Below are 20270 nucleotides of genomic sequence, written 5' to 3'. Positions count from 1 at the left end.
AGATTTGAGATCCTGACAGAAAGTGACCCAGCTGTCTGCACACACTGAGCTGTCTGTGCTGCTCAGGGTGAACCTCTCCATCCCTCCTTCCCACTCACTCACACTGATTTCTCACGCGATGTTCACACATCAGCTCACCCTGACTTCATGCAGGAGTTTTCCAGGAGGCTGGCAGGGAAAAGCTGGGAGGAAGTCAGGCTGAAAATGCTCTGTGTGTGATAACTGGTGCAGCCCTCTCAGATAAAGCTGGATCACTGTCAGGAGTTCTGTGTGTGTGTATGGAAAGTTTCTGTAGACCTTTTTTCTTTTGGAGCTAATGGTGAATGAATGAGGAGAGCATCAGCCAGAAACACCCTTTGGCTGGTTCTGCTCTGTCTGCCTCTGGATTTCCATCCAAACCTCCATTTCCCGCATGGCTTTCCAAAGGTGACTTTGACCCAAACAGAGTCCACGGTGATGAATCTGACCCGTCTCTCCCTCTCTGTTCTCTGTCTCAGGGTTCTCCATAACTACATGCTGTGGCGTATTGTGGCGGCGCTCAGTGAACACTTGTCCACCGCCTTCAGAAGCACCATCCACGAGTTTTCTCGGGAGATCGACGGCACGGAGCAGCAGCTGGAGCTGGGCCGGCTCTGCCTGACTCAGGCCAACAAACACTTCGGCATGGCCCTGGGAGCCCTGTTCGTCCAGCAGCACTTCTCCTCTCAGAGCAAGGCCAAGGTAGGGAAGGGTGGAGGGTTCACAGAACAGCCGGGACGGGGTTCATGATCAGGAAATCATCAGACCCACTGCAGGAGAGGCTCAGAGTGAAAGTCCAGACAGAACTTACTGATCACCTGAATCATGGTGTGTGGTGGTCCCCCTTTAGAGGAGATGAGACTCTGTACATAGTTTGCTTTGTTTGACTGGGACCAGAGCCAAGTTAAACTCCTATTTAAGGCCAAATGTAGAGCTTTGGAAACAGGAAGAAGCTTTAATTCCCTTATCGGTGGTGTTTATTCAAGCACCAGTTTGTCACAAACTTTCTTCTTTCCGTTCCAGTTTATGAAGACGCTTTCAAAGCAGATTTATTTTAGAGCAGTGACACAACATTTTTCAAGCAATTTTTCCTGAAAATAAAAGAAGACCTTCACCCAGACTTTAAGACAGTGAATCATCTTCCTTTCATTGGATTAGTTCTCAAATGAAATAAAACCAAATCCAGTGAGAGTGAGACTCTCATAAAAGCCAATAATCTCTAAAAGGAAGAAGGAGCTCTGAGCAGCTCTAACTGAAAAAAGAAATAAAGAATCATTGAGCCTGCACTCAAACTTATACATAACCATAAAAAGTTTAAACTCTTCTTTTTGACATCTTTGTTACTCACTTTAAAGTCAAAGTACAATCAAACCATGGTAAAGTCTGCTCTGTGTGTATTTCTATGACAGCTTGAGCTCGGTCTGAGCTTTTAACTCCTCAAACAAAACAAGACACCATGACTCAAAATGTGCCCAAATCTCTCAAACCCTAGTTTAGACTTTGCTTTTTAAATTTGAGATAACTGTAATGGCTCCAATAAAAACAGAACTTCCTGTCTGTAGATGTAATTATATTGGTTTTTCCTGGTTGGAGAGGAAAGCAGAACACACACATGTTGAAGGAGGTGATACTGTCAAGATTTTCCCAGATGAAAACAGATTTATGTAGGATGTAGGAATCGGAGCCGTTTTGTAGGATTTCATTAAAAGGAACACCACACAACACAGCTCTGGACAAACCTGGACTGACAGGCAGACTGACCAGACTTCCTCTTGCTCTCATACACTTTTCAGATACGTCACTGTTTTCCTGTTTTGGCCGAACTATGAGCGACCACCCTCCACCAGATAAGCATGTTTACATGACGTGTCATGTCAATACATGACACGTCATGTAAACATGCTTGTCTGGCTGGAACATGTTACAGGAGGTTTTTGCCAGTGACACTTTACCTCTAGCTGTTTGATTGCTGGGGAAATGAACTATTGGACCTGAACAAATATCCTTTTGGGTCAGGCTGGCTGAGAGGGTTCTGCTTCCTGAGACTGTAAACTCCTCAAGCCTTTTGGATGTTGGCTCAGGACAGTCTGAACCAGCACTTGTTTCCTGTTAATTTATAATTCTGCCTCCAAAACAGATCAGATTTTACGGAGCCAAACTGAGCAGAGGATCATGGTGATTCATTGAGCTTTTTAAAGCTTTAAAACTGTATCTAGAGCTTTTTTTGTTTCTAAATGTCATTAATCTTTGGTGTTTCTGTCTCTGAGCACACTGAGTGTTGTTGGGATAGGGTTAGGCTTAGGTTAGGCTCAGGTTAGGCTTAGGTTAGGCTTAGGTTAGGCTGAGTTTAGGCTTAGTTTAGGCTTGATGGGTAAGGCTTAGTTTAGGCTTAGGTTAGGCTCAGGTAAGGCTTAGTTTAGGCTTCGTTTAGGCTTAGGTAAGGCTTAGTTTGGGCTTAGGTTAGGCTTAGTTTAGGCTTAGGTTAGGCTTAGGTTAGGCTTAGTTTAGGCTTAGTTTAGGCTTGATAGGTAAGGCTTAGTTTAGGCTTAGGTTAGGCTTAGTTTAGGCTTGATGGGTAAGGCTTAGTTTAGGCAGAGTTTAGGCTTAGTTTAGGCTTAGGTTAGGCTTAGTTTAGGCTTGATGGGTAAGGCTTAGTTTAGGCTTAGGTTAGGCTTGGGTTAGGCTTAGGTTAGGCTTAGTTTAGGCTTGATGGGTAAGGCTTAGTTTAGGCTTAGGTTAGGCTTGATGGGTTAGGCTTAGTTTAGGCTTAGGTTAGGCTTGATGGGTTAGGCTTAGTTTAGGCTTAGGTTAGGCTTAGTTTAGGCTTAGTTTAGGCTTAGGTTAGGCTTGATGGGTTAGGCTTAGGTTAGGCTTAGTTTAGGCTTAGGTCAGGCTTAGTTTAGGCTTAGGTTAGGCTTAGTTTAGGCTTAGGTCAGGCTTAGTTTAGGCTTAGGTTAGGCTTAGTTTAGGCTTAGGTTAGGCTTAGTTTAGGCTTAGGTTAGGCTTAGTTTAGGCTTGATGGGTTAGGCTTAGTTTAGGCTTAGGTTAGGCTTAGTTTAGGCTTAGTTTAGGCTTAGGTTAGGCTTGATGGGTTAGGCTTAGGTTAGGCTTAGTTTAGGCTTAGGTCAGGCTTAGTTTAGGCTTAGGTTAGGCTTAGTTTAGGCTTAGGTTAGGCTTAGTTTAGGCTTAGGTTAGGCTTGATGGGTGAGGCTTCACTTTTAGTGAGCCCATCAGACTCTGGCAGCAGCAGGTAGAAGTCTTCTGACTCACTGTGACTATGAGCTGAGTTTATCTGACATCACATTTTCCTGTTTGTGTCTTCATTCCTGTTTTCCTGGACTGCAGTCCTCTCCTGCCTCTCTGGGAGCAGTTTGGAGGCTCCAGGTGTAGTTCCCGGCATGGGCAGATGATTTGGATTGATTCCTGCTGTGGGGTTTAGAAATTCAATCAATGTCCATCACAACTACCTCTCACTGGCTGCTTTTTGTTTCCATTTTGCTCTCAGCCCAGGTCTGTCCCTGTTAATCCCCCACCCCTGGCCCTGCCTCCCCTCCTCTTTCACCTTAATCCTCCCTCACACGTATTGTTATCTCAGCTCTGTGTCCACTCTCGGACATGGGGATGTGGTTCCCAATGAGATTTCTAACCTCCCTAACCCTGTGCTCTCTCTTTAAGCCCTCCATCATCTCCCTTTCATCATTTTCTTCTTACACTCTCACGGTCCACCCTCCACGCTTTATCTTACACTGAGCCGCCTTTCTTCTTCTTCTCGAGCAAACTTTTAGATCTCTGCAACAGCTCAGGACTGCGGAGCATAAAGCAAGTATTACACGAGTTCTGAGGGCTAATTGCTTTCTATCAAGCACACCGTAATTGAAATTTAACTTCCCATGCTCTCAATGTTCTGATGAAGACTCTGATCTGATAGTGAGTTTAAATTTTAAAAATGCTCTGAGCTAGTGGAGCTGCTGTGATTAATGTCGGAGCAGAGATATTTGAGGATCAAGGCTTCATTTTGAGAGGAGGATGAGGAGGGCGATACTCTCCATCAGTGGTGTTGTTCAACACTCAGGTAGGAGAGAAACTTAAACTTCACCTTTTATTTCCAATAAATGGGTCAGTCCATTTATCCTGACACAGCTCCACATCCTGGAGAAGACTAGAGCAGGTCTAGGCCATGGGAGGAGGACTCTCAGGGTCAGTAACAAACTGTTGTACCTGTTACTCTGCCCAAGAAGAAGGGAGCATCTCAGTTCAGTGATGTTTTTGTTTTTGTTTTTGCCTTTCATGGAGAGGACAGGACAGTAGACAGAATCTGAGAGAGAGTGGAGACATGTGACAGGGAACCGTGACTACTCCAAGTACTTGGGGTGCACACCTTAAAGAGGGGTATTCTGCTCTCCCATACAGTAAACATGGTTTTAAAATCCCACTGCTGGATGTTCAGACTGTGCATGTGCAGATTTTCAAACCTCTGAATCTGGTCTAACTGATTCATGACACATTAGAGGTTCAGGCCTCAAACAACAAGGACTGCCTATAGCCTCCAGAGAGCTGGCCAATCAGAGTGAAAGGGGTTGTTGGCCTTAAAGAGACAGAAGCAAAAATGAAGTGTTTCTGACAGAGGCTGAAATGAGGGCTTATAAAACACCAGGGTTAGGGTTAGGGAGAGAAAAATTGGGATTGTTTGGAGCTGTAAATCATAAAACGCTTCTACGGAGGCACTGGAAAGACTAGAAAACTGCTCAGTAAGTGAGAGTTTGTTTGCCATTCATATTTTTCTTGCAAACAATGTCTCTCCCAGTTTGTTTTGTTAGTTTTTTTCCCTATGTAAACAATGCGACACCAATTTAATTAGTTTAACAAATGATGTAATAATAAAATCTTATAAACCAACAGACTTCTACAGACTTCTCTCAGCATATCAATCAGAGCACAGTTCACCCAACGCAGCCTGTTTTCATTCCACATCAGAGTGTGTACACTGTAACATACAGACCAATCAGAACAGAGTATTTCACTCAGCTGTGTGAAAAATCTTCAATCTGTCTCTCTGTCAGACATCAGGATCAGAGGTGCTGTGGTACCCGTACTCCAGGTGTAGGAGCACACTGGTCATCTCATCTATTAGTCAGAGGCTTCAGTCTGACCTGCTCTGGGTGCCCACTCAGGTTGGAGAGCTCATTATCAACACGTATGAAGGCTTGACTGACTGGCTGACGCTGCTTTCCTCAGCATGAGCAGGAACTAATGAGTCTCAGGAAGTGAAGCTGAGAGACAGCAGACGGAGCGGGACGCACCAGCTTTCTTATAACACGTAGACAGAGACAGAGACACAACGGGTCCATGAAGGTCTCAGCCGGTGTGTTTTCCTCCAGCCTCTGGTCAGGGGTGGGCGTTGATTTGGACAGTAAGAGGAAACAGTATCTGAGTCTCTCTTTCATCACCTGCTAAAGGCGACTAAATATTGTTTCATTTTAGAGAAATATCCAGGTTAGTAAAAGAGTTTATAAACCAAAGCCTCACCAACCTTGTCAGGATGAAACACAAAAGTATTGCTGCGTTTCGGCCTCTCGTTTAGATAGAAACAGCGTTTTAGCCGACCTGAAACACAAACTCTTAGAAAAAGTCTCCAGAGTGGATTTTTCTGAGACGCTGAAGCCACCGTTGCCATGAAAACAGTAAGCCAGCATTTTCAGAGGAAACACTGACGTCATCCAACAGTCCAACAGTCCCGTTGTTATGACCGTGGTGATCTACCGTGCTGAGCTTGTTCTGCTCAATCTGCTGAATCTGTGACTGTCTTCAACACAATGAGCATCTGTTGCTCCACTTCTGCTCTGAGCTGTCACCAACACACCAGATGATCGGCCCAACTCTACTTCAGAGCAGATCTACCAGAAGCCACAGATGTTTTCACTGAGTTTCAGGGATTTGGGGTGAAACGTTGAAATGTAAACAGGGCTTAAAATCAATGAGCTTTGAATTGTTTGTGACAAGTACAATAAATCTGCCAGTGAGGTAGAAACAAATGTGTTCGTCAAGTTTTTTAAGGTCAGATTAATTACTTGATGCGAAAAACTTTTCTCTTGTTCCTTGGCAGATATTTTTTTACTTGTCACAAGAAATTCAGACCTCGTTTTAGTCTTTGAATAACTTGAGATCAGACACTTTTTGGACTGGTTAGGTGAATGTGGCTCATATTAAGTCTAAAAAGACAATTTTTTTTTAACCTGAAACAAGAAAGTAACACTTGACAAGATTTCAGTTTTTTGTAGTGTAACAACTATTTGAAATGTAAAAAACTGAACTCTAGTTCCATTGGCAAAACTCTGCCAATGGAACAAAGAAACATTTGCTCAGAAAAATTGCTTGAAACTAAAATAATGTCTTAACATAAAAGGAACAAACATTTTTCTTACTCCATTGGCAGATTTTTTTTTTAACTTGTAACAAATAATTCAGACCTCATTTTGTCTTTAGATAACTTGAAATCAGACATTTTTTCTGGACTGGTCAGGTGAATGTGGCTCATATTATGTCTTTAAGTCATTTTCTACTGACAAAAGACTTGATAAGATTTCATTTTTTGCAGTGCACAAACTATCAAGGCCTCATTTGGCTTGTAACATCTTGAAAAAGGACATTTCACTGTGTTTGTTAAGTGAATCTAGCTTAATGAAGTCTTTCAAGACTTTTTCTTACCAGAAATAGGACAACAACAAAAAAAACATTCTTTGTTTCGACGTTGTGAAGTGCATTGTGGGAGCTGCCTCTGTCGTGACCCGCTGGTTTTGAATATGAATCTTGAGTCATGTTATCAGTAAATATGAATGTTGCCTATTAATGCCTTTTTATTATCATACTTTACAAACACAGCTAGCCTAGACTACCTGGCACAAAGACAGGATCAGATCCTGGACTCAGTGTCAGACTGGACCCAGGACGAGGAGAAACCTCTGCAGCAGTTAGTGACAGGGCAGAGGACAAACTTCCTCTAACAGACAGAAACCTGGATCAGAACCAGACTCATGTTCCATGGACATCTGCTCAAACTCCTGACAGTGTGCTGTGAATCCCCCTCAGGTACAGGAGCTGGTGGAGGACATAAAGCACTCCTTGGACCTCCGGCTGCAGGAGCTGGACTGGATGGACGAGGCCACCAAGGAGGCTGCCCGAGCCAAGGTTCAGAGCCTCACTCAGCTCCTGCATCTCAAACACGAGCCGCTGCCAGATCCGATTAGTGTTTGCAGAGGATTTAATTATTTCTTTGCAAACTCCTTTCTTTCTTTCCGGGGGTTTGATTGATTGCTTGGTTAGATGGAAGTGTGTGATAGAATACATCAAGGGCTTGACATTGAGAAGTGCGGATTGCCTAATCCAGATCTCTCTGTGGTGCTGATTTAGGGTCTGCGCTGCAAGATATCCCCTCTAATACTTTTACAATCTGAAGTTATAATCCTTTTAGAGGGCCATGCTGCATATAAAGAGCTTCCTGTAATCCTATTACACTGGGTTTGTTTGATTAGTTGATGTGAGTGTGTGTTTGCGGTCTGTGTCCAGAAACCAGTGTGTATGGGGGACTGTTAGTCTCTGTGCATGGATGTGAGGCCATGCTGGACCTGTGTTCTCTCCTCTTCATCACTCTCTTCCTCTCCCTCTGTCCTAGTTAAAGCACATGATGGTGATGACAGGATACCCAGACTTCCTGCTCAAACCTGAGCTCATCGATAATGAATACGGGGTGAGTCACCAGCTTCCAGTCATCCTCACCAAATACCAGCACTCCTTTTTTACTCCACCACATTTGTTTCCCAGCATCCCTTCCTCTGCCTCTCTGTTCCTCAAATGATTTTCATTTTGGTTCATTGTGCGAAGACGAAGCAGAAAACGTATCATGCACAGGAGCAAATGGAGCACAGGCGCTCTGATGAGACTGTTCAAGTCAATAATACACTTCAGATAAGTCAGCACAGGCAGGAGGTACGAGGAGAACCAGTCCAGCTGTCACAAATACAACATCCAGACTTCACTGATGGATGAGCAGCACATCTGGGGACAGCTGTGTGCACGGATGGTTCATTTTTATTTGTGGTTGTTTCCACGTGGATCAGGAACTGCCTCTCACTTTGTCAGAGAGTTTACAGCACAGCGTTAAAGTCTCTGTGAGGAATTTCTCAGTGATCTTGCAAAAGTCTCCCTTCCACATATCTGCCTGATCCCGATCCACACTGTAAAATGAGATTATCAGCACCAATAGAGGCTATTCCTAGTTCCTACTTCATAGCTTCTTTGTAGCTTCCAGGTCAGGTTGAACAACTCTGGACTGATTTACGGCACATCTAGGTCTCTATGACAACACCACACCAGCTGACAGAGTTTAGTAGAGAGAAGAGAGATCTGTGTTTTTCTCTGCTGAAAATGATTTCTGTGATTTATTTAGTAGTGATGGTGGACACTGGAGCCTAACTGTCAGACAGAAAAGGACAGAAGAGCAGAAGAAAGAGAAACAGGAGAGAGATAGAGCACAAGCTAAAGGCTAACACAGGGGCTAATCTGTTAGCGCTAATGTTGACTCCAACCCACGTGCAGCAGTTATTCTGCAGTGGTCTGTTCAAACTTGAGAGTCTATCAATAAAATGAAGAGTGAGGTTACGTTAGCTCTGCTTGGTAGATGACTGGCAGGACATGACCAGGATTCACTAACGTTACACATTACAGACATGTCTCAGAGCACCGGGCTGCCAGCTGAGCTAAATATAGACAGCTACTAAACTACATACAAACTGACAGTGCTAGCGTGTTGTCACGTTAGCCTACAGAAACGTTGGAGTACCAGGGTGACGAGAGCGCTACATATAGCCAGCTGCTACAACATTAGTTCAATGTCATATTTCAAACCATAGCACTTAATAACTAAACTGATAAATTCCTCACCTTGGCGCCTTGTATCCAGTAAAAAAAGACAATTGGTTTCAATCTGATCTCCAATTTATTCCAAAACAAACACACACCTTGCTAAAAGTCACTTACAACAGTGTGAGTGAGTCTCCGGCCAGAAGGTGGCGAGGTAGTGCAATTAAAAGGGGTTAAAAGCAAAAAGAGAAACAACATTAAGTGAAGCTTCTAGCAGAGTTCCAGGAGCGGGACCACACCTCAACCTCACCTCTTCTGGTAGTTAAACCCTCCTAACCCTCCTTTACCTGTTTGTTCTCGCTTTGTACATCAACGCACGCGACCAAAGCTGAACAAGTAGTAAACGCTAAACCAAACTCTCTTCACCTCTGTTTCTCTTTGGGCAGATTTAGAAATGCATGGCATAAATGTGTAACTCTTGTTAAAAATCTGTTTCTAACATTTGTCTGATTTGGACAGGTGATGAGGAAATGATCTCAGTTTCTACCTGTCCTGTGTTATGAAGCCTCCAGACTCTCAAAGATCTCTCTAACCACTGATTTCTGTACCAACCAGTTTAAACAGCCAGTGTATGATCAGACAGTCTGTGTTTAGTGAGTGTCTGTCTCTTCAAAGACTCTTTAATAAGTGATAAATAACCTGCAGGTTAGAATTCTCTCTATAATAAGTTATAACAGTCTAATTTGTTGATTGATTGAGTTTACAGCTGTCACTGATGGTCACATTTCTCCTTTCTTTGTGGTCTGATTTCTGTCATAGGGAGTTGCTGATGACTTGTTGGTCGCTATTTTAACAAACAGGTCGTATTTTCTGTTGTGTGATGTGAACACTGGAATATTTTCCTCCACCTTCAACAGCAGAATCAGAGACCGTTTGTGAACCTTAGGGCGTGCAGGAAGGGCTTCATCATCTCATCTTTAAGCAGGGCTTTGAGGATTTGAACATTTGAACTTTAGTCCCTCTGTTCAGTCAGTTGAGGTTCAGTCACCTAAATCCTTTTGGATGTTAAACAACACAAACTTTAAGTCAGCATCTGCCTCAAACTAAAGAAATACTCACCCATCTGCAGGAATTCACATTAAAGTCCCAACAGGACAAACGGCACATCTGGCTCTGTCTCACTTCACACTCAGATAAAACACAGACTGAGGTTATTGTGAGTGTGTGTGTGTGTGTGTGTGTGTGTGTGTGTGCGTGTGTGTGTGTGTGTGTGTGTGTATGTGTATGTGTATGTGTGTGTGTGTATGTGTGTGTATGTGTATGTGTGTGTGTGTGTGTGTGTGTGTGTGTGTGTGTGTGTGTGTGTGTATGTGTGTGTGTGTATGTGTGTGTATGTGTATGTGTGTGTGTGTATGTGTATGTGTGTGTGTGTGTGTGTGTGTGTGTGTATGTGTGTGTGTGTATGTGTGTGTATGTGTATGTGTATGTGTATGTGTGTGTGTGTGTGTGTGTGTGTGTGTGTGTATGTGTGTGTGTGTATGTGTGTGTATGTGTATGTGTATGTGTGTGTGTGTGTGTGTGTGTGTGTGTGTGTGTGTGTGTGTGTATGTGTGTGTATGTGTGTGTGTGTATGTGTGTGTATGTGTATGTGTGTGTGTGTGTGTGTGTGTGTGTGTGTGTGTGTGTGTGTGTATGTGTGTGTGTGTATGTGTATGTGTGTGTGTGTGTGTGTGTGTGTGTGTGTGTGTGTGTGTGTGGTGTGTGTGTGTGTGTGTGTGTGTGGTGTGTGTGTCAGATGGATGTTGATGTTGAAAGTCTAACTTGCTGTAGAGGCTTTGTAATTATCTGTAATAAAGTGCTGCTAAAGACTTCAGAACGGTTTGAATGCAGCCTGCAGGCTCAGGGTGAACCAGAGCAGAGGATGAAATCTGTCAGCGCTAATGCTCCAAATTAAAGTAAAGCCACTTAATGTTGTTATTTCACCGATGATAGGCTCAGGTTAAATATTTACATCTCCACATTACTGAAACAGATCTCTGATCTTTTTCTACAGCAGGCAGATTGCTCTCCAGACGCCTGGATGGAAAACTGGATTTGGTTTCGCTTTTATTGTTCTGGGGCTTTTTTTTTTAAACTCTGACTCATTTAAGATAATAACAGAAAGAAAGTCTTCATCAAAGGTGGAAATACGCTAACCATGCTGAGCTCTGGATGTGACAGAGTAGCGACTTGTAACAGCTGCCTGTGGATTAAAACAGGTTGAGTCATGAACAAAAAGGTGTTGTCCTCTTTTCTAGTCATTTCTGCTCCATGCTCAAACACTGTAATTAAAGATCTGTTTGTGTTGGTGGCAGAAAGAGACGTTAAGCTCGATGGGCTGATGTGCTTTAATTAAAAGATTTGCTCTTAAAGATTATGTTGCAGCTATAACTCAGTCGTTGGCTGCAGGGGCACTTCCCAAACTCTCTGAACAGACTGGTGGCTACGGTCTGTGAAAACGCTGAAGCATGGTTTGGGTTTGAAACACTACCAGTCTCTACAAACAGGTTACAGCTGATAGTAGCTCCATGAAGTGCTCATCATTTCCTGCGATTATCCGTTCCATCTCACAGGATAATCCACAAACATACAGCACAGATCGTAGACAAGCAGAGGAGAGCCTGAGAGGTTCAGCAGCTTTGTGCAGTTTGCTCTTGTTTCACGTCTAAATGTGTAAAAGAGACCTCAGCAGCTCCTCCTCCTCCTTCCTCCTGACAGACAAAAGAGGTTTTATTTTCATTGTGCAACTGCTAACAGCATTACGCTGGTACACCTGGACATCAAGTCCAAAGGTAAAAATTAGGGATGTTTGATATCACTTTTTTTCAGACCAGTACGGGTACCCCCTCTCACCGATACTGAGCACCCATACTAGAACTTTTTGAGACATAAAATGTAAACTCACAGTGACAGATCATTGTCACGGCAAACACACCCTGGGTTTTTGAAGACAGGCATCTGCTGCCCGTGGCGATATCATTGTGGCTACCAGCTAAGATGGAGGGGACAGACCCTACCTGTGCAGTCTTCCCCCGGCCTGACCTGGCGTCAATCCCCCGGCCAGCACGCTCCATCAGTTCTGGTGAATACACTCTCCTGTCAGACGACAGTCCACCATTTTTAATATACATGAAACATGACCATAACTGATCTTAAAGGGGCTGTGAGGAGTTTGAAAGTGATCCTGAAAAAGTCTCCCTTATAGATATATTCCTGATCCTAAGCCACACTTTAAAATGAGATTATCAGCACAAATATTGCTGGTTACATGTTACTTTGAATTCTCACCTCTTAGCTTTCAGTGCTGGTCGACCAGGACCAGATTGATTGACGGCATGTCTAGGTCTCTATGACAACACCACGCTGGCTGATAAGGTTTATCAGAGATAAGAGAGATCTGTGTTTTTCTCTGCTGAAAATGATTTCTGTGATTAATTTAGTAGTGATGGTGGACACTGGAGCCTTACTGTCAGACAGAAAAAGGACAGAAGAGCAGAAGAAAGAGAAACAGGAGAGAGATAGAGCACAAGCTAAAGGCTAACACAGGTGCTAATCTGTTTGTGCTAACGTTGCCTCCAACCCACGTGCAGCAGTTATTCTGCAGTGGTCTGTTCAAACTTGAGAGTCTATCAATAAAATGAAGAGTGAGGTTGCTTTGACATAATTTGACCCAATCGATCTCCATTTAATTCCAAAAAGAACACTCCACACACCTTGCTAAGGTGTCATAAGACACTATGCAAACTCCGGGCCACAAGGTGGCGAGGGAGTGCAATCAAAACAGATTCTCCTCTCAGCAGCTTTAAAGATAACAGAATGGGGAAGGCGAAACAGTCTCTGCAGCACTCCTCACCACCTAAAACATGTCTTCTGCCTGCACACCTGCAAGGCTCTGCTCATCAAGCCGGGGCTTCCCTGTCATTGGCTGTTCCAGGCAGGAAGGCCTGCCCCCTCCTTACCAGCTCGATGGCCATGCCACAACCTGACAGGGACTGTGTTGCTGTAACAATCGTAATGAACAAAGACAGCACAGACATTCTGACATGAAGTCCAAGATAAAGACAAACCGCTCTCTCTCTCCCTGAGTTTAAAATTTGTTTTGATCATTTCTTTTTAAAAAGTGCACAATAAAAGTAACTACTGCTGGAGTTGAAGTGATATGTTTCAGATTCAGATTCAGATTCAGACAACTGTATTAATCCCTGAAGGGCAATTCAGTTTGCAGTTACCTCTGCCTTGTTGAGTACATCATCTAAAACACAACTAACCAATGGAAGCATACACAGCCTAATATGACCATCCGTGATCACGTTCACATTCAATCTTCACTTTCACCTGTCAGTGCCACAGTAAGACATACAATGAATAAATAATGAATAATTAATACAGTGACAATGACAAGACGCACAGTAACACTCCACGTCAGCATCAACCCCGGGAGTTCAGTTTGGTGCTCAGCATTTAGCAGCCTGATCGCTGAAGGGATGAATGAATGAGAGTATCTGTTTGTTTTTCTCTGGAGTGCATAGCGCCTCCCATAGGGCATAAGAGAAAAGTCTGATGCAAGGATGTAGTCAGGCTGATCAGTTATTCCTCTGGCTTTCTGGACCACACGTCTCTTCTAGAGGGAGCTTGAGTCCATCAGCTGGACTCCAGTGATCCTGGAGCAGACTTTAACGATCTGATTCAGACTGTTTCTGTCCTTAACAGGCAATCGACTGAAAACTGAAGTGAAAATAAAACAGTTTAACTGTTAACTCTCCCTGGTTCATTCATATTGTCTGACCAGGACCTGACACATATTTGCCGTGGTGTCAAACCTCGGTATTGGCAGCCTTTATGAGTACGGATACCTTGAAAAAAGGCTGGTATCAGCCTGATACCTGATACTGACACCAGTATTCTCCAATCCCTGATAAAAATGTGTGTAAAAAAATACAAATAAATATCAATGTCCAAAGAAGAATTCTAAAAAGACATCACTGAAAATAGACAACTGGCCTCTATTCTGTATTCTGGAGCTCACTTCACTCTGCCCATTGAACACAGACGTGGTGAGCTGCACGAGCATGTGTTTATGTCTTATGATAAACAGCGTTGGGCAAATTACTAGAAAAGTTATTAGTTATAGTTACTAGTTAATTTCCTGAAAAAATTGATTAGTGACTGAATTTCTCCTTCATAAATGTAATAAGGTACAGTTCAGGCAGGTCACGACGTCAAGCTCTAACAACATAGCTGTCGTCATCAGTGCAGATCAGCTGATGGCTCGGCTGACTCCCGTGTCCACCTCCTATTGGAAAACTGCTGTTAGAGCGGGCTATTTAAGCTGCTCCTGTCAAACCTACTTCCTGCTTCCTCTGCTGGCACTTCACAACCCACCTCCACCCCAGCTCCTCCTGTTATTTTATTCATGTTTGCTCTGCTCTGTCTGGGTTTTTATTTTGCTGCTGCGCTCCCTGTTTCCCTGGCTCATGATGGGCAGGAAGGTGTGCTCTTCCTGCCTCAGGCTTTCCACGCAAGCGCGTGGAAGAGCAGGGAGTCCCAGAACAGAACCTTACCACCAAATGAAACTTGTGCAAGTTAATAAAGTTTATTTTTGACAAAGCGGTCCTGACTGAATTCATTTTTTGAGCAGGTTTTGCTCTGAGACATAATGTTCACGTCTGTTCTTGTCTTTTCCATCTCTGACGTTGAAGTGGTGTCTGTTTGCTCCATCCTGAAAATGAGGTTAATGTAATGGCTGTAGGCCGACCCATCCTGAAAACTCCAGTTTGAACCCACAGACTGCTCAGCACTCACTCATATTAAGTCTGCAGCTCCTGTCCTGTGTCTGGCCGAGCGAGCCAGGTCAGATAGACCTGCCAACTCCCCTGATTTAGGAGGCATTCTCCTGCTTTTTAACCCTGTCTCTGTCGGGTGTATGTGGCTCAGATTGAGTCTAATGAGATGTGTTTTATGAAATATAAGACCCTCTGTGTTTTCAGTTTGGAGGGGGACAGGGGCCGTGGCCTGACTGTGTGTGAAGTTGAGTCGTGATAGATGCGACACACAGTTTACCTGTTCCTACACAGAAACACTGACCTGTGTGGTGTCATGGCTGTGGGATGTGTCTCTGAGTGTATCCACCTGACCACTCCAACCCTGATTATAACCATTCCTCAAAGCTGTGTTCGCCATGGTTACATACCAGCTCATTAAGTGGAGGCCATGCTGTATAGTTAACATGCTCACATGAAGGTTTGGGCATCACATCGCCTAAATATCATGGCGCAGTCACCGCTGTGGTTGAAGTTTACATTGGGGATAGTTTCCTCAAAAGTGAAGGCATCATGTGTCCAACAGCCCCAGAGCTCAGAGATGCTGTTTGCTGTGCTGCATGGTTTGGAGTGGACTGAACCTTTAGCATGCTCTGTGTCTGATCTGAGCAGGTTTTTCAGGTTGAGAGCCGTGCAATCCCTTTATCCTGTCCCTCTCATAAACGCTGAATGTCCATGTTTTGCAGTTTGATGTCGACGAAAAGACGTATTTCAAGAACATCCTGAACAGCATCAAGTTCAACATCAAGGAATCGGTGAAGAAGATCCACAAAGAAGTGGACAAAACCACGTGAGTGCCAGCTCTCTGCTCAGCTCGCTGACAGGCGGCACAGAGCTGTTAAAGAAGGTTACTGTGTGCCAGCTCCAGCTGCTGCGGCCGGCCAGACCTGCTCTGAGCGTCTGTGTCTCCTGAATGTTTGACATGCCCAACATGTGTCCATGAATCCCTTCCTGTTTGTCATATTTGTGGATTAGCCGCTGAATTGTACTAACAGATAGGGAATCAGTGCGCACAGCTTGTGGAAATCCATTTGGTTAACTTATCTGCAGCAGGCAGGCTGCAGCAGGCAGGCTGCAGCTGGCGGGCTGCAGCTGGCGGGCTGCAGCAGGCGGGCTGCAGCAGGCGGGCTGCAGCAGGCAGGCTGCAGCAGGCGGGCTGCAGCAGGCAGGCTGCAGCAGGCGGGCTGCAGCAGGCAGGCTGCAACAGAGCCCTGGGACATGCCTCTCATTCTGTGACATGCATGTTGGGATGGACAGCCTCTCTGCTGCTGCACATTACATCACATTAGCATTCAAAGATGCCCAAACAGCTGTATCATTAGCCCACACACACACACACACACACACACACACACACACACACACACACACACACACACACACACACACACACACACACACACACACACACACACACACACACACACACACACACACACACACACACACACACGGCGCCCTGAAGAGTGGAGTCACACACACTCCTCCTTTATCGGCAGAAAGTGAACATCTCATCACTCACTCCGTCTCATCTCTGTAAGAAAGAAAGAACTCCTCCTCCTCCGTCTCCTCCTCTCCATCACTCTTTCTCTCCAAGAACAACAAGGGCATCTCGCTCTTTCAGTCACTCATTTGAGGGGATTTCGTGCCAATCGATTGGTGCAGCTCTGAGTGGATTACCGTAAAGGAACTGTCTGCAGTTTTATATGCAGAAGGGAACTTTTTTAGCTGTGAGACCACACACACTGAACGCTTCTCACTGGGGGGTGTTAGGGAGAGATAGCAGGGGTGTTTGGGATTCTGCTCAGGATTAGGGTGTGTTTGGAGTAGGTAGAGTGTGTGCATGTGTGCGTGTGTGTGTGTGTGTGTGTGTGTGTGTGTGTGTGTGTGTGTGTGTGTGTGTGAGGAGTCCCGTTATTAAAACACTGTTTGTCTTCTGTTCCTCTCCTCAGGTGGCTGCTCCCCCCTCAGGCTCTTAATGCCTACTACCTCCCTAACAAGAACCAAATGGGTAAGAGCGTGACTCATCACACACACTGATATTCTGCTGTCATCTCCAAACACACACTTAATCTTCCCCCATTGTCATTCTGCACTGCGACCTGGACTCTGCATTAGTTACACACAATTACACCGTGTTTACAACGAGCCCAACACGACGGACGCTCAGAGATAAAGCGTCCAAACATCCTCATATCATATTCTCTGTCATCGCTCTTTCTGCTTCCTCCTCCTCCTCACACACTGAACACCCCCCTGGAGGAAAACTGTGCAGGTGCCTTCTCCACTTTTTAACAAATCTCCCCCTCCTCCCCGCTTGTCCTCACCCAGCCTGCTGGATTAAATCCCTCATGGAAAAATCGATGGAGCTCTGGAGCTGATGCTAGAGGACAGAGAGTCAGGCGACCAGCGGCTCGGGCTCCTGGGTCACGTTATTTAACCCAAAACCACTCTTTATCTCACTTAGCCCTGATGTAAGAGGACTCCACCGCACAGCGCTCATTTCTATGCTTCATCTCTTTTTTAAAATCTTATTAACATCACCCAGTGAGGGCGTGCCTTAGTCTCCTTGGCTTCCTTTGTTTCAGGTCTGGACTTTGAGAGACTAGAAGGCAGGGACAGATTTGTTCAGAGAAACAGGCGCCGCCCCGTTCCTCCACGCTCAGCTGACTGAGCCAGTTGTTCCGTGTCTTTGACAGAGTTTTTAGCAATGATATAAAAAACTGAACGTTTCCAGTCATTTTGACAAATTAAAAACCCAGAGAGTTATCCAGTTCATCGTTTTTATTGGGATTGCCTCTCCGTACTTCGGGACCACATGCTCCAGGATTTCCTTCTGGTGAAACTGGTTCTGGCAGAAAACCTGATGACTGACAGGACATGACCAGGATTCACTAACGTTACACATTACAGACATGTCTCAGAGCACCGGGCTGCCAGCTGAGCTAAATATAGACAGCTACTAAACTACATACAAACTGACAGTGTTAGCGTGTTGTCACGTTAGCCTACAGATACATCAGAGCACTGGGCTGCTGATAGCGATACATATAGCCAGCTACTGACAGACGGTACAAACTTACAATGTTTGCTTGTTGTCATGCTTCATGCAGCAGCACTACATAACTGTACTGATACAAACCTTGCCTCGTTGCATTGTATTTGGTAAAAAGTTGTCCTGAACAGAGAAAGTTTATTCCAAAACAAACACACACCTGGTTAAAAGTCGCATCTTTACCACAGTGTGTGTGAAACTCTGGACAAGGAGGGGGTGAGGCATTCCAATTAAAACCAATCCTTCATTTCTTAAAAAATAAACAAACAAATAAATGAATAAATAAAAAACTTCCTGTTGTTTTGTCTGAGTTCACAGGAAAATAAAACCCCTACATCTTAAGCTGTTTTTTTTTAATCTAGAATTTTCCTCTTTTATCAGACAGAGCTACAGTAAAACTGGCCCTTTAAATGAGGCAGAAGGGTAAGGGTCTCCTGAATGAAATAATGTACAGCACATGATGCTGAGTATTCAATGAGTTAGAAAAACAAAATAAATACAGGAGCAACCCCCAAAATGTTCTTTAAGAGGGAATCAGCCTGAAAATGGATGACAATGACAGAATTGATGTGTTTAAAATGGGTTCCAAATGGAGCGCTGTGACCTATAATGCAGCAAGTCAGCAGGGGGAGCTCTAGGTCGCTTGGCTTCACAGTTAGTGAACACCTATGGCATCAGTTATGATATACGGTCTGTGAAAACACGATGTAAAAGTAAATTACACGTGCTTCACTTTACTGTCATCCCTCTGCTTCACTCTCTGAGAATCTCCTGCAGAAAGTTTAATTTTAAGACACTTTGGAGTCTTTGGCAGCCGTTACAGGCTTTAACAATAACTATAAAGACAGAATGAATCTTACTCCTGATGGCCCTGTTGCCTTTTTCAGGTCTTATAAAGACAGAAGTGTTCATTTGAGTGTGTTTTACAGCAGCTGAGCTTCCCTCTGGAGCTCTATAAGAGAGGTAAGAACAACAGCTGCTGAACGAGCAGCCATGAGGCAGGTTGTGCCGGCGTTAAGGAGCTGCTTCAGGCTTCTGTCTCACTTTCAGGGCAGAAAGAGACAGACGGTTAGCTCCATGCTTGTATATGTGTGTGACTGTTTGTATTGTACATCAGGATCTGTACTCATGCAGCTATTCAGGTGTGTTTTCCAGTTATCTCACCTTCTTTTTCCCTCCAGCAGAGAGTGTTTCAGTGCTGAATGTGTTCAGACCTCTCCTTCTCTCTCTGAGATCAGACTGGGGTTTTTAACGATGCTCTATTTCTTCCTGCCTCACATTTCTTCTTCATCTCTGTTGCAGTGTTTCCTGCCGGCATCCTGCAGCCCACTCTCTACAACCCTGAATTCCCTCAGTAAGTAGCCTCCTCCTGTCCCCACCCCCCCCTGCCCCGGCCCACAGGGAGCCAACAACATCCCCACCACCACCACAACAACAAAGGTCATTACAGGCTCGGTTAGTCTGGCAAGCTTCTGCTTCCCTCACGTCCCAGCACGCCTGATTAAACCAATTTAACTACCCACCAAGAGCTCAATTACTGAACAAAGTCCCACTAATAGAACAGGTGTCATTCAGAGGTTGTTTCCCTGAATTTGAGTCCATCGAGTAATTTGGTGGTGCGTGAAAGCAGAGGGTCTGGCTGTCTGCGTCGATCTGTGTCTCATCTCTGCAGAAGTTGATGAATTTCTGCATCAGTCGAAAAAGTGTTCACAACTTGGAATTAGTCGCACATTACTCAGAGCGCAACCGTCCTCTCCTCAACTGCGTCTTTAAGATTCAAGTTGTTTGTGTTTTATCTCCAGTCACGATTCAGGCTGCTGATAGGCAGAACATCTTTGGATGACGATAATCTGCAATGTGCAAAAACACTCACACGAGCGACAAAACCAAAACAATACCTCCTGTTAAAGAAAAGCTTTTCTTTTAATCTTATCAGGTCTGAGTTTGTGCAGAATCACTGCAGCAGACTTAATGTGACAATAAGAAAAGCACAGCGTTCAGCATGACTGATACCACGGCTCAGATCCTCATCTCTGCTGCTCCTGATGGTTTGATCTCAGCCTGATATCTTGATTTCTGATATTTAAACTTTAAATCAGCAGAAAATGTTTGTATCTGTATCAAACTGTTAAACTGCAAAGTTTAAACCTGACGACCTCAAGTCTCTGACCGTGACTTCAGATTTATTTCTCAACATTCGATTTTCAAAAGTTGTTCCATTATAAATGATCCAACACCAGCTGCTTTACCCCGGATTGTATTAATCTGACAGCATACATGATGATTGAAAATAATATCAGGAAAACTCTTCCCCTGTTGCTTTGCTTTTTTTTCCTAAGCTGTACACAAACGAGCACCAAACTCCTAAAAACCTCCTGGTTCTGCATTGTCAGGATGAGCCAGAGCAGGAAAAGTCAAGAGCATCTGCTGCTGTCGAGGCAGCCGAGATGATGATGATGATGATGATGACGACGTTACCATCT

The 20270-nt window shown here is 44.4% G+C and overlaps 1 protein-coding gene across 4 annotated transcripts in view; it reads left to right on the top strand.

Moving 5' to 3' along the window:
• ecel1 (endothelin converting enzyme-like 1) overlaps positions 1 to 20270 on the top strand; it is a 106584-nt gene that overhangs the window by 58675 nt on the left and 27639 nt on the right. For all 4 annotated transcript variants that reach the window (XM_074680149.1, XM_074680148.1, XM_074680151.1 and 1 more), the window contains exons 7-12: positions 498 to 720; positions 7105 to 7203; positions 7688 to 7762; positions 15419 to 15522; positions 16685 to 16743; positions 19090 to 19141. In XM_074680149.1, the coding sequence (XP_074536250.1) occupies positions 498 to 720; positions 7105 to 7203; positions 7688 to 7762; positions 15419 to 15522; positions 16685 to 16743; positions 19090 to 19141 (612 nt within the window). The remainder of the gene's footprint in view (positions 1 to 497; positions 721 to 7104; positions 7204 to 7687; positions 7763 to 15418; positions 15523 to 16684; positions 16744 to 19089; positions 19142 to 20270) is intronic.

Source organism: Halichoeres trimaculatus, unplaced genomic scaffold (genome assembly GCF_033239565.1).
Source record: "Halichoeres trimaculatus isolate MK-OKI-2021-1 unplaced genomic scaffold, fHalTri1.1 fHalTri1_scaffold_9, whole genome shotgun sequence".
NCBI lineage: Eukaryota > Metazoa > Chordata > Actinopteri > Labriformes > Labridae > Halichoeres > Halichoeres trimaculatus.
The sequence above is the reverse complement of the archived record's forward strand: the minus strand, read 5'-3'. Positions and strand labels throughout refer to the sequence as shown.